General features: G+C 39.8%; 1 protein-coding gene across 11 annotated transcripts in view; it reads left to right on the top strand.

The window, feature by feature from the left end:
- Positions 1-12,820, top strand: part of MAST4 (microtubule associated serine/threonine kinase family member 4) — a 574,884-nt gene that overhangs the window by 488,860 nt on the left and 73,204 nt on the right. For all 11 annotated transcript variants that reach the window (XM_046672111.1, XM_046672109.1, XM_046672105.1 and 8 more), the window contains one exon: positions 10,329-10,398. In XM_046672111.1, the coding sequence (XP_046528067.1) occupies positions 10,329-10,398 (70 nt within the window). The remainder of the gene's footprint in view (positions 1-10,328; positions 10,399-12,820) is intronic.

The raw sequence follows: 12,820 nt of genomic DNA, 5'->3' as shown, positions 1-12,820 counted from the left end.
CCATTTCATCCATTGTCACTGCCAACATCGTTTCAAGGAAGCCCCAAATATCACTTATCTTTGACTTAATGAGTCTAACAAAGTGCCCAGCATATGTTGACTCTTTTTTTCCCCCAAACTTTGTTGAGATATTGACATATAAGATGTGTAAGTTTAGGGTGTACAGTATGATGGTTTGATACATGTATATATTGTGAAATGATTACCACTATAAGGTTAGTTAACACCTCCATCCCTTCACATAGTTACCTCTGTGTGTGTGTGTGTGTGTGTGGTGATAACATTTAAGATTTACTCTCTTAACAAATTTCAAGTATATGATACAGTACTGTTAATTATAGGCACCATGCTGTATATTACATAACCATAACTTATTCGTCTCATACCTAGAAATTTGTACCTTTTGACCAACATTTCCCCATTTCCTCCACCCTCAGCCCCTGGGTTCAGCCCCATCATTCTGCTCTCTATTTCTCTGAGTTTGGGGTTTTTTAGATTTCACATGTAAGTGAGAACATGCAGTATTTGTGTTTCTCCATCTGGCTTATTTCATTTAGCATAATGCCCTCGCTATGTTGTCACAATAGGCAGGATCTCCTTTTTAATGACGTTTGTATATATATATATATATCTCACATTTTCTTTATCCATTCCCCTGTCAATGGACACTTAGGTTGTTTCCATGTCTTAGCTATCGTAAATAATAGTGCAGTGAATGTCGGGGTGCAGATATCTTTTCAAAATAGTGATTTCATTTTCTAAGGATAAATACCCAGCAGTGGAATTGCTGGATCATATGGTAGTTCTATTCTTAATTTTTTGAGGAACCTCCATAGTTTTCCGTAGTGGCTGAACCAATTTATGTTCCCAGCAGCAGTGTACAAGTGTTCCCTTTTCTTCACATCCTCTCCATCACTTATTGTCTCTTGTCTTTTTGGTAATAGTCATTCTAAATTTCCCTGATTAGTGATGCCAAGCATCTTTTCATGTATCTTTTGGCCATTTCTGTGTCTTCAGAAAAATGCCTATTCAAGTTCTTTGCCCATTTTTTTAATCCCTTTTTTTTTTTTTTTGGCTATTGAGTTGTATGAGTTCCTTATACAGTTTGGGTGTTAACCCCTTATCAGATACATGGTTTGAAAACGTTTTCTCCCCTTCTATAGGTCGCCTTTTCATGTTGTTGATTGGTTCTTTTCTGTATAGAAACTTTAGTTTGATGCAGTCCCACTTATTTATTTTGGCTTTTGTTGCTTGTGCTTTTAGTGCCATATCCAAAAAATCATTACCAAGACCCATATCAAGGAGCTTATTTCCTGTGCTTTCTTCTAATAGTTGTAGAGTTTCAGGTCTTACGTTTACGTAAAATAATTATTTGTCAAATGATTAAATATGCCAAAATATATGCCAGTTATATACCTAATTTTTCATGCAAAGAAGGCCTTAAAGACCCTGTCATACTCTTTAAGAGAGTAATCACAACCTTTTTCCTGCCTCAGTACACCCCAACATACTTGAAGGGTTCAACATGTTGTAATTAATAACTGTGGCTCTTGAGGTTAGTGATTCTCTGAAGGTTGATACTGGTGCATACAGAATCTCAGGGTTGCATGTGGTTTGAAACAAGCTCCCCTCACTCCACCCAACAATTGCTTAGGAGTTTATGCTAAAAAGATCATGGACACTTGTAGAGAACATAAACTGAGTAAGGCCCTGAGTGGACACGTCTCTATCATGGATAAGGGTAAATCATGTTTTCTGCAAGGAGGAATGATTAGACTAATTAGAGTGATCTTATTTTTGCTTCCAATAATCACTTGTTGAATTAAGACCCCATGCCTTGATTTTAATTGTCCTAACAATTTTAAGTGTTCTAATAATTCATGAACCAATTAATCCCCCATTCTGCCTGTGAAAAAATGAAAGCATGAGATTGTGCAGATTTAAGTCAAATATCTCAGTCATGTACTGTTAGGTACTGATTGAAATGAAACCTGATTTGAACAATCAAATGACTAAAGTTGATAGTAAAGTGTACACAAGGTTATGATTTCTTTGCTATGTTTTCCTTTTATAGAGACTTTTAATCTTAGCCCAGGAAAGTAGGAATGATAGACAGTTTAGCTTGGGGGATGTTCCTGTTTTAGAGGAAGGGAGAAATTGTGGAAATAATTGAGTGAGTTTAGAGGAGAGCAGCAGTGGAAGTTGGGTGGGGGACGTTACTAATTTTCATGATTAACCTGAGAGGGCACCTGTAGGCAGCTGGAATTTCCAGAGTGTTGACATGGTAGGATGCTGTTTTTTGGGGTTGATAGGGAAGGAATTTCAGGTCCTAATCCTGTTTTGAGAATACTTGGAGGTTAGAGTGAGGTGAATGTATAAAAGGGACATTCTGAGGTCATTGTTCTCGACCCTGGCAGCATGTTAGAATCACTTCATTGAAAAGAGGTGGCGTAGAAGCTGGACATCAGCATTTTTAAAGCTTCCCAAGTGATTCCCCTATGGACCCCAGATTGAGAACTGTTCATCGATCTAATGAAATGGAATAGGAGAGTGAGAGAAAAACATTAGAGGAGAAAGTCTCCAGCCATGGGGATTTCCAAGATCTGTGTGGTTTATGGGAACTGAAAGTCGGAGTTCTGATTTGTTAGGTACTTGGCACATTACATATTATTTTGTTATGAAGCAATGGAATTGAATGTCCTTGATTCCTTTAAGTCTGAACATATTTCTGGAGTTCGAAACTGAAAAATGATTAACTATTAAAAGAAAAAAATGCGTACAGGTATTTTTCTTCTTTCAGATAGAATTCCAGAAGCCAAAGGAACATTTAGCATTTGTTAAATGCAACCGTCTTAAATTTAGTATTTATTTTTTAACTAAAGAGGAGCTGAAAGGAAGGGGTCTATAATAGAGAATACCTTTAGATTACATTTAGCAAGTTATATGGATATGCCGCATTTCATTTAAATACTTCCTCTTTGACCGGAAATTAGTCAGCAATTGAAGCCAACAATTGGAGAAGAACCAATTTCCTGAGAGCAGCCACTCCTCTTCTAAGTAAAAAGGGAAATTTTTTGTATCTAATTATGTTAAAGAATTGAAATGCCTTCATGTAAGATAGGGAAAAAATAATATGCACACCTTAGGTTACATTGTTTAACTCACTCTTTTTTCCAGATTCAGAGACTAATTAATTATCTAAGATTAATAGAATGCATCATTTCATAAAATTGCATGAAATTTAGGAATATCTGTTACACTGGCTATGTTCTTATCTCCCCTTCCTTGACCTTACAAATGCTGCTCGGTAAGTTGAAACAAAGCCTAAAGTAATCTCTTCTCTATTGCTGGGAAGATGAATTGCTGTAGATGGGAGGAAAACACCCAACTGAAAATCAACTTTCTTCATCCATCTTGACATTCACCAGTCTTTACTCAGGATCACCTTGAGATGTGACATCGATTCAGAGAAATAAGGAAGGGTCAATGAAAAGCTAAAACATTCTCAAGAACCCATTATAACATATCTCCGAGGGATTCATGTCAATGCCACAGCATTTCAAATACAGTACACAAATTCCAGAGGAACAGCTTCATGAAACGGAGACCAGAGGCATCTGTGAGAGTCTCATGACATAGAAATTGACCTGTTATTGGATCTCTCTTCTACTCCCTACATGTTTTCCACCCTATAACCTCATCAGTCACTCCTTAGAAAGCATCCCATGCACACTTGAGTCTGTTGTGACACGGTACATTCTCTATGTGGTATCATCATTGACAGTTTGTTTTCAGACAGTAATTTTGATACACTTAAGGGCTTTGGTTTAAGAAAATTTCCTTTTCACATGAATACGGATCCAGAATTGGTTTTGTAAGATGAGTCTAGAGTTGGCAATGTACAGATCTCATTCTGTCAGCAGACTTAACTCTTTGGGTCTTGTTCATGTGCTTTATCTGTTCTAGCAGGTAGCTCGAAGCTCTGTGCAGAAAAAGGACTTAACACATAATTATTGAGTTAGGAAAAAAACAATACATTTTTAGTTTACTATATAACAGGGACTAGGTTAGGCACTGAGAATTCAAGATATGCTTTTTGTGTGTCTATACATATAACCAGAGTTTATTCCTCACCAGCATTTAAAATGATAAGTTAGTGGGAGAAAGAAAGAAATGGAATATAGTACACATGTTGTTGTATTCCACTCAATTTTATCTATGGTGACAGGAGACAGAATGATTGAAATTATTATCACTCAAACCTCAATATTTAGCTTCTAGAAGTTTCCTTCTCACAAACATTTCACTAGCACTGTGGACTGGTTTGAATGTCTAAAACAGATCAGGGCTATTAAATCTGTTAGGCATTAAACAGTGTGAGCTAGAAAAATGTCACTTGCTCTAAAGTACAATTAAAAAACAATTTTTAAATATTTAATTAATATAAATGTCTTGTATGAGAACTGCAACTAAATGTAACATTATTATAAATAGTTGCATAGAATGTGGAATATGAGCACATTTTAATATATTTGAAATTATTTTAGGCAGTACCTCCCTAAATAAAGAGCCCTAAAGCCTACCCAGGTATCTAAGTTTTGCTCTTAATTCCCTCTCATGCTCCCAAGCCGTATCCTCTGTCAGTCTTCCCATCTCAGTTAATGCCACCACCTACCCATTAGCTTAGTCCTAAAATCTAGGATCATCCTGTTTGCTCTCTTTCTCCCATCATTCCACTCAATCCACTTTTTCAGCAAATCCTGGTGGTTCTACTGCCAGGACGTGCCTGAGATCTATAGTTTCCCTGTCCAAGTGCCGTCACTCCTTACCGCATCTGCACTGGGAGCCTCCTGACTCATCTCCCTACGCCCCTCTTGCCTGCTCACAGCCCATCGGCCAGAGAACAGATAGAGGGGCTTTCTAAAATGTAAATCAGGGCCAGCCCCGTGGCACAGTGGTTAAGTGCGCACATTCCACTTTGGCGGCCCGGGGTTCACCGGTTCGGATCCTGGGTGGGGATGTGACACTGCTTGGCACGCCATGCTGTGGTAGGCGTCCCACATATAAAGTAGAGGAAGCTGGGCACCGATGTTAGCTCAGGGCCAGTCTTCCCCAGCAAAAAGAGGAGGATTGGCAGCAGTTTGCTCGGGGCTAGTCTTCCTCAAAAAAAAAACAAAAAATATAAATCACATCCTACCCCTCTATGGAGTGGAGGGTCAATAAATATTTGTGGAAGGAATTAATCTGCCAGGTGGCAGTGAGGAGTGGTGCTGACCATAAAAGGATCAGTATGGCGGGGACAGGGAAAACTCAAAGAGGCTCAGATGAAAGCCTTGGTTCATGTGTATAATCCTCTCTTTGCTTGAAAACCCAGGCATGTGTGTCTGTTTCTGTTCATTGACCCGCGGTGAACACTTCACAGCTTACCCAGAGGCAATTCCACTGGAGGCCCATCAAGGTTTTTCTGTGTCCACTTAGAGTCCAAACAGCTGCCCAGGTTTAGTTAATAGTCTGTGATTATACCTGGAGAAGAGCCAGTTTCTGAGACAGCTGTCTAAGTGAGAGGAAGATTTCTAACTCTCTTCTTGCATCAGCTGGGTCTGGAAGGATAGGCTCAAACTTCTTAGGTGATTTGGACTATTAGTTTTCAAAGTTCACTGAGCTTGAGGTTCCTGCGTAATGTTCCAGTGCCAACTTTATCTGCTGGCATTTGTCTTGCAGGGAGATCCTAGGTTTGATTCTTTAAAGTTTGGTCTTAAAGTTTTTAAGCAGAGCCAGTGTGTTGCTGAGAATCTCCCACAAAGCAATAAGAAACACAGCACTGATGGTTCTGTTGTAAAACGTCACAACTCGTTTCAGCAGATCATCAAGTAATGACAGCAAGGATTCAGATGGGGGCTCACTCTTGATCCACCAGGAGTTTCAAATGGCAGTTATCATTAAGTCTTGGATTCCCTCAGTCCTGATAGACAATCAAGGCACCCAGAAACTATCATTTTGTGAACAGACAGCTATTAAAAATACATTAATAATCTATAGTGGGTATAGCATATGCCTTTTCAAAAGATTTGCAGCTTGTTTCTCTGTAGTGAAGACACAGGACTTCTCCAACCTAATTACAAAGCAATCAAACAATTTAATTAATCTAGAAATCACTTTCTTAACAATAACAGCTTCTAAAATGTGGCACCCTGTGCAGCGCCATTAGGTGAAGTACCGTTTTGATAAACTGCTTGCGTATTAGCCATGCTCGTTCCCCTTGAGGGTTGTGGAGTTAATTACCTACCCAGTGCCTGACCGCTACTAGGGTTTACTTTACCAGGTCAGAAACATCAGCAGTGATAGCAGCAGTCTCTAAAGTGTCCTAGCACTCAAACATCCAAGAGCCAGCCAGTCCCCGAGAGCAGCAGGACTGGAGTTATAAGCCAGTGCTGCACATATGGGCAGAGAATTAACTGGCACCAGTTTTCATTTGACAGTCTCTCAGGTATTGCTTTGCAGATGGGTGGATGAATTCAGAGAGCAGTGCTGCGAGGAGTGAAGGTCATGTGTAGGACGCTGGTTTCAGTCCATCTTGCTTTCTCATCCTGGGGAAGCGCTGTGCATGTCCGCAGCAATCTGGTCCTCATCTCTGAGTTAAGAATGTGTAAGTTGTGCTTTATAATTTGATCTATTTTAGATTAGCAGTATTTCGATCACTGTACAACCAAATAGTATCCCTAAGTCTTCAGAGACCAAGTAGATAACATAGAAATCAATTTTTATTTCAAATAAGAACAAAGACTTCAGAGATTGACTTCTACTGTCTCATCTGCTAATCTTATAATTTCTCCCCTAAGGAAGATTGAGGAATTCTGTAATAAATGACACAAAAATCTACCAAATACTCATCTGCCCTTTTCCTCTACTATCACTCCCACCCCACTTGTCTCTCCAAATTCCCTGTTAGTGAGGCAGTCATTCTCCAATCCACCCACATTATCACTTTTAGTCTGTAATCTCTTTCGTCACTTGTTTCTAATCTGTCACCAATTATATTTGGTTTGCTCACCAAAATATCTTTTCTGTTGGCTTTCCACGTCCTAATCTAGCTCCTCCTCCTCGGCCACTCCTCTGTCCACCCAGCACACTCAGGCCAGGTTAAAATCTCGACATCTCTCTCCCCTCCAAGCACCCCTAAGGCCTCCCACTAGTTGGCACCAGTACATGGAGTTCACAGTGCATTGGCTCTACCAGTCTGAATTCCCTGCTTCTGGAGAGCCTGTCTCTCCTGCATCACCCCTCCATGTCTGGCTTGTTTCTGTCCCCTTCCTGAAATCCATCCATTTCTTCTCTTACCTTAAGCTTGCTGAGCTGCCCTCAAATTAAGCAAATTAGTCTCTTGCCCTTGAGGTATTATGAGGGACTCTAGTTCACGCCACCATCATTTTCTCTAATATCTCACTACATTTAAGAGCCTTTGTAATAATGGGGGATTCGAGGGGCAGGGGAGTGTTTGCTTTTCAATTTAGCTCTTCAATCTGACATGAAACAAGAAGAAAGATCTGTGATTAGTGAAATAATGCGGATGGCTTTGAAGTCTTGAAGGTGAAGATGTGGGAATTTAGGTTTGGTTTTACAGCAGTATAGGAATAGCTGAGGAGAAAATGAGGAGTATTTTCAATTGGTGGGCCTGGGAAGGCAGCACAGTATGGTAAGGCAAAACCCAAAGATTAAAGCTAGCCTTGATTTTATTTTTTTTTTTTAAGATTTTATTTTCCTTTTTTCTCCCCAAAAGCCCCTGGTGCATAGTTGTATACTTTAGTTGTGGGTCCTTCCACTTGTGGCATGTGGGGTGCAGCCTCAGCATGGCCTGATGAGCAGTGCCATGTCTGTGCCCAGGATCCAAACCGGTGAAACCCCGGGCCGCTGAAGTGGAGCGCATGAACTTAACTCCTTGGCCACAGGGCCGACCCCAGCCTTGAGTTTTTAAGAGCAGAGTTAGCATACCTCCGGATCTCTATCTCTGTTCATTTGTCCTGGAAGTGATGGGTCATCATGTATTATGAGATGTTACATGGCTTCCTGGGAGCCACCCATAAAAATCTCTAAAAGTGAAAAGGGTTTTAAGTTAATTCCTTGTTTCTCTCTTCTTCAGATTCTTAAAAATATTTAATAAGCTCTCTGTAGTTGTTCTGGTTGATCTCATTAAAGTCTCCGGATATAGTGTTCTCTTTACAAAGAACACAGGGCTAAGACTTTGGTGCCATGTTTCATTGGTCTTATTATTTATTCTAATTGAATCGGGGAATAGGGATTGTTCTCAAAATGCCTTGGCTTCAAACAGTCCATTGTTTGACTCTCCTAATTGTTCATTTCTCCTAATAATTTACCAGTAGTCTGCTCTATATGAAGTGTGAGCAAAGTGAATATTTGTTCCAAATCAAAAACAAAATCTACACGAAGATTTCTGGCATTAGATTTGTTTCCCTTCAGGAAACAAAATTGTTAGCCATCTTGAAATTATCAAGACCTTTTAAGGAATATGAAGTGTGTTGTACAAGCTAAGTTGGGGAGGGGAGTGGGGGGAATGAAGGCTGTTGAGAGAAGTCGAAAGAACTTAATTTAGCTGTGTAGCTAAATGGACAAATAGAGTCCCAGATGACTGGATGACAAAAGCAGAATCCATTTCTCCAGGGGCCCTAGGAACAACAGATGCAAAGGCATGATAAATTTCACTGCAGCAGGGGGAAAAATGCTTCGTGATTCTCTCTCCATAAAGAAATAAGCTTCTCAGCTTTTCCCAGTTAAACGGCTTTAATTGTGCTGTCTGTCATAAAGTTAATAGCATCTGTTGAAGAAAGACATCACTATAAAATCTGCAACCTTAAGTTAATTGAAAAATTTCAGTAGAGGTATAGCCAGTCCAGAAGTCCTCAAGGTAACACTAAACCTATTCTCTTTAATGTGTTAGGCTAGTTGCACACCGATGATAAACTGTTTACCTTTACAGCTAGGTACTGACTTTAACGTGCAATCTTGTATTCCTTACGCCTAATTACAGTTGTCACTTCCACCACAAAATCAGTAATGTGGCCACTGGCTTGCTGTTAGGGATTAAACATATCTTTCTGGCGTGTTTTCTGTGTTTCAAGAATATAGGGGATTAGTTGGCAGCCTCACCTCCTTATTTAAACCAGCTGCAGTCCCATCCGGGCCTCTGACGATTCTGCCCATCTAATGAAACATGCAGAGGGAGGCAGGGCGGTCTGCAGTGTCCTGAACTTCCCCGCACCAGCTGCCTGCCGAGCTTTCTCGGTGATCAGCAGCAGGTTGAGTGTTCTAATAGAAAAAGTAACAAGCCCCCAAGAAGTTGCCAATTTATAGTGAGCAATCTGGGCTCCACCCACCTCAGGACTCAGGGAGAACACCCTCTGCCAGCCAGCCTTTGTGTGGCTATGGCTTTCAAAGGCTGCCTGGCCAGTCACAGCCCAGCTGCTAAGGCGCAGAGGGACTATTGACGGAAGTCTTGGTGAGGGCTAAGTTTGCTGGGCCACTCTGGCCGTGCTGAAATAGAGCTGGGTCATTTTAGAAATAGGTCCAAACTGCTGGGTTCTTCCCAGTGTTTTACGACTAGTTCTGACATTTCTACCTTTAAAATGTGTGCTTTGGAATATGAGGATTTATTTTCAAGAACTCAGACTTTAATGTTTCCATAAATAAAAAATACTAAGGCTGTCTCCCCCTCCCCCCACCTCACGTTGAACCATATACTTCCCCATCCATCCTGCTGTCGGAAATGTTAACATCTGAAAGAGCAAGAACCAAAACAGTTGTACAGCCATGTGCCGCTTAACAATGGGAATATGTTCTGAGAAATGCGTCATTAGGCGATTTTGTCACTGTACAAGCATGTGTGCACTTACACAAACCTAGATGGTATAGGCTACCACACACCTAGGCTATAGGGTACTGATCTTATGGGACCACCGTTGTATCTGTGGTCTGTCGTTGACTGAAACCTCATTATACAGCACATGACTGTGTATTTGTTATTCCATAGGACTGAACTATTTAAATTATTGAATATATGGAAGACTGCTGGTTGGTGTTGGAGGTGGATGTGTTTATGCATATATCTTGCACACTTGGAAAGCTGTGCTGGAGCTCACATGCCCCCCACCCCCACCCTAATCCCTGCTTCAAGTAAAACTAAAACATTTTCCAGGAGATGGACATTTTACAAAAGTGTACAGAAACTTATTACTAAAGAGAAGAAGATTCTGGATGTGGATAATGATAAAAATACAAAAGCATGTTGTAAATTTTTCTCTTCTTTCTCTCTACAGGAAATAGCCCTCAAGATAGTCCAAGAAATTTCTCCCCCAGTGCCTCAGCCCATTTTTCATTTGCACGAAGGTAAGGGCCTTTGGTGAGTGGAATAATGAAGAGCTATGTAGAGAATCCCAGCCCCGCCCCTTCTCCTTTGTGAGGTCCTGCTCCTTGATATCATGTAGGACTTTCTCTGAAGCTCCCCCGCCAAAGATAGCTTTAGGCAACTGCAGAACTTTGTTATAAACACTCCTGCTATAACAGTTTTAATGATGATTTCTGCCTCATGGTAGAGTTATCTGTACCTCTCATGATCCTTCAACTAGATGGTGGGCTCCCATGAGGGCAGGAAATGACTGTTTCCATCTTTTCTCACCTCCATAGTGCAGTGCCTTGCACATGCTTGATGCTCAACAGATTTTTACTGAATTATCTGAACTTGTATTATAAGGACTTGATTTATCTGTGTGTCCTGGTACAATTGGTTTTGTTGTCGTTGAAATACATTTTTTTTAATGGTCTTTCTTGGGATCACAAGAAATAATAAACTCTAAGATGCTCCTTTACTGGAGAGCATCAAGCCAGCAATTTAGTGATCCCCTTGAGATAAAGCCATGTGTGAACTATAGGATGGTTTATGTTATCTCTTCCTTTCCTAGTTAGAAATGGAGCCCAAATATCAAAGATATCTATGTCTCATATCTGGGTCACTGAGTTGAGAAGTGTGGTTGTCGTTCCAAGGATAGTGGGCATGTGATCTAATGTTAAGACTTTTCCGTTCTGGATCATCTGTGGTTTTGCCAAGTCAGAGGACTCTACACAGGCACCTCTTCTGTGTCCTGCGTGTGGAATTAATCCTCCACCCTGTCATATTCAAACCTTCACCTTCCTGGCCTCCGTCATCCCTCTCATATATATATATAAATCTACCCTGTCCTCTTCTGCCCAGGGAAAACACAGGGAAAACAAATCTCCAGCTAGGTCTCTGAATATTCAGGACTAATTTGGTTTATGGACTGAATGTCCCAGATCTCTGCTAAATTTTCCTCAGAGACCTAACCATACCTTGAAGTAGATTAAAATAGCACTTAATAAAGACACAATGATAGGTTTAAAAAAAATAGATTTAATGATGCTACTAACTACCAAAGCCTGCAGTGTCCTCATAGCTGTTTGTTTAGTGTTTTATATTGCTAAATCCAGAGAAAAGGATCTGTTTGCCACATTTCCAGAATTCTCAGGAAAGCTTCCCTTGTAAACATCACACATTGCCCACCATATGGTAAATGCCCACGTGTGTTAGGGGCCGGGCCTCCACCACGGGAAGGGCACAAGAGTAATTAAGATGTGCTCTCCAAAGAACTTCTTGAGACCCACACGCTGATTTTCCCCAATTCCAATTTTTATTCTTTTAGTCCTCATTTTAAGCACTGTAAAGAAATGTGAAAATTAACTGATCTCACAAAGCCTGTGTTTGTCCAATGACTATTAATTCATGATGGTGCTAGTATTCTAAGTGAAAAAGAAAATATTATAAAAATTGATAAACAAGAACTCACCATAGTCTTTAAACACAGCTCTTTAAAAAAAGCGAATGCATTTAATTACTTTAAGTAGTAAGAAAAAGGCAAATCTCATTACAGCATGCATTTAAACATGACAGAAATCATAGTCTCTTAATCCTATCAGATTTATAAAAATGAAGAGAATCTAATAATTAAGTAGGTGACTGGAGGACAGACGAATCTGGTTTCTATGCTATAAAAAAATACACAACTCCCCAGGCATGTTAATTTTTGACAATAAACCATAAACCGTGACAGAAGATTATCACAGGAGACCTCTAGTTCATTTTGCATGAATTTCCAGATGGAACTCCCTCCACACTCTTCAAAAAGTATTAATTTAGATTAGGACGTGAGTGATCATCTATTTAAACTTTTATTCATGTAAGCAGAACCCTGTATTTGCTATGAAAACTCAAATTGGCATATTTTTATTTAACATCTGGGGCCTTTCTTTTCCATTTTAAAGTTGATTTTCATTCAGGAAACAGAAATTTCACTCATGGGTTTCCATTTCCTTCCATTTGGTATGCATCTCTGAGCCTTTAGGAAGTAACGCCATTTTGAGACTCCCACATTCTAATATTTTGTGTATTTAGTCCAACAGAGGAGAGATTGCCCTGTTTTAAAAATTATTCTTGGGTGAAGGGATAAAGTTAAAGCTTAGTAATCTTTTCTGATTTTACTTATGCCGTGTGATAACACTCCCCCAGTAGACTTCCCCTGTATGTGATAGCTTAATTTTATTCTGGAAAATAGGACAACACACACTTGCTTTCCATACTATCTAATACATATTTGAGAGTAAAATCATCAAGTTAATTTTTTAATATTGAGTTAAAATAGAAGGATGAAAATGAGCATGGTAGTATAGCAGATTTTGTCTGGAGCAAGGAAACATATTTTTCCTTTGCTAATAACTGTGATAGATTTACAATCCATCT

Source organism: Equus quagga, chromosome 9 (assembly GCF_021613505.1).
Source record: "Equus quagga isolate Etosha38 chromosome 9, UCLA_HA_Equagga_1.0, whole genome shotgun sequence".
Taxonomy (NCBI): Eukaryota; Metazoa; Chordata; class Mammalia; order Perissodactyla; family Equidae; genus Equus; species Equus quagga.
Note: the sequence above shows the minus strand (reverse complement) of the source record. Positions and strands in the feature narration are given on the sequence as shown.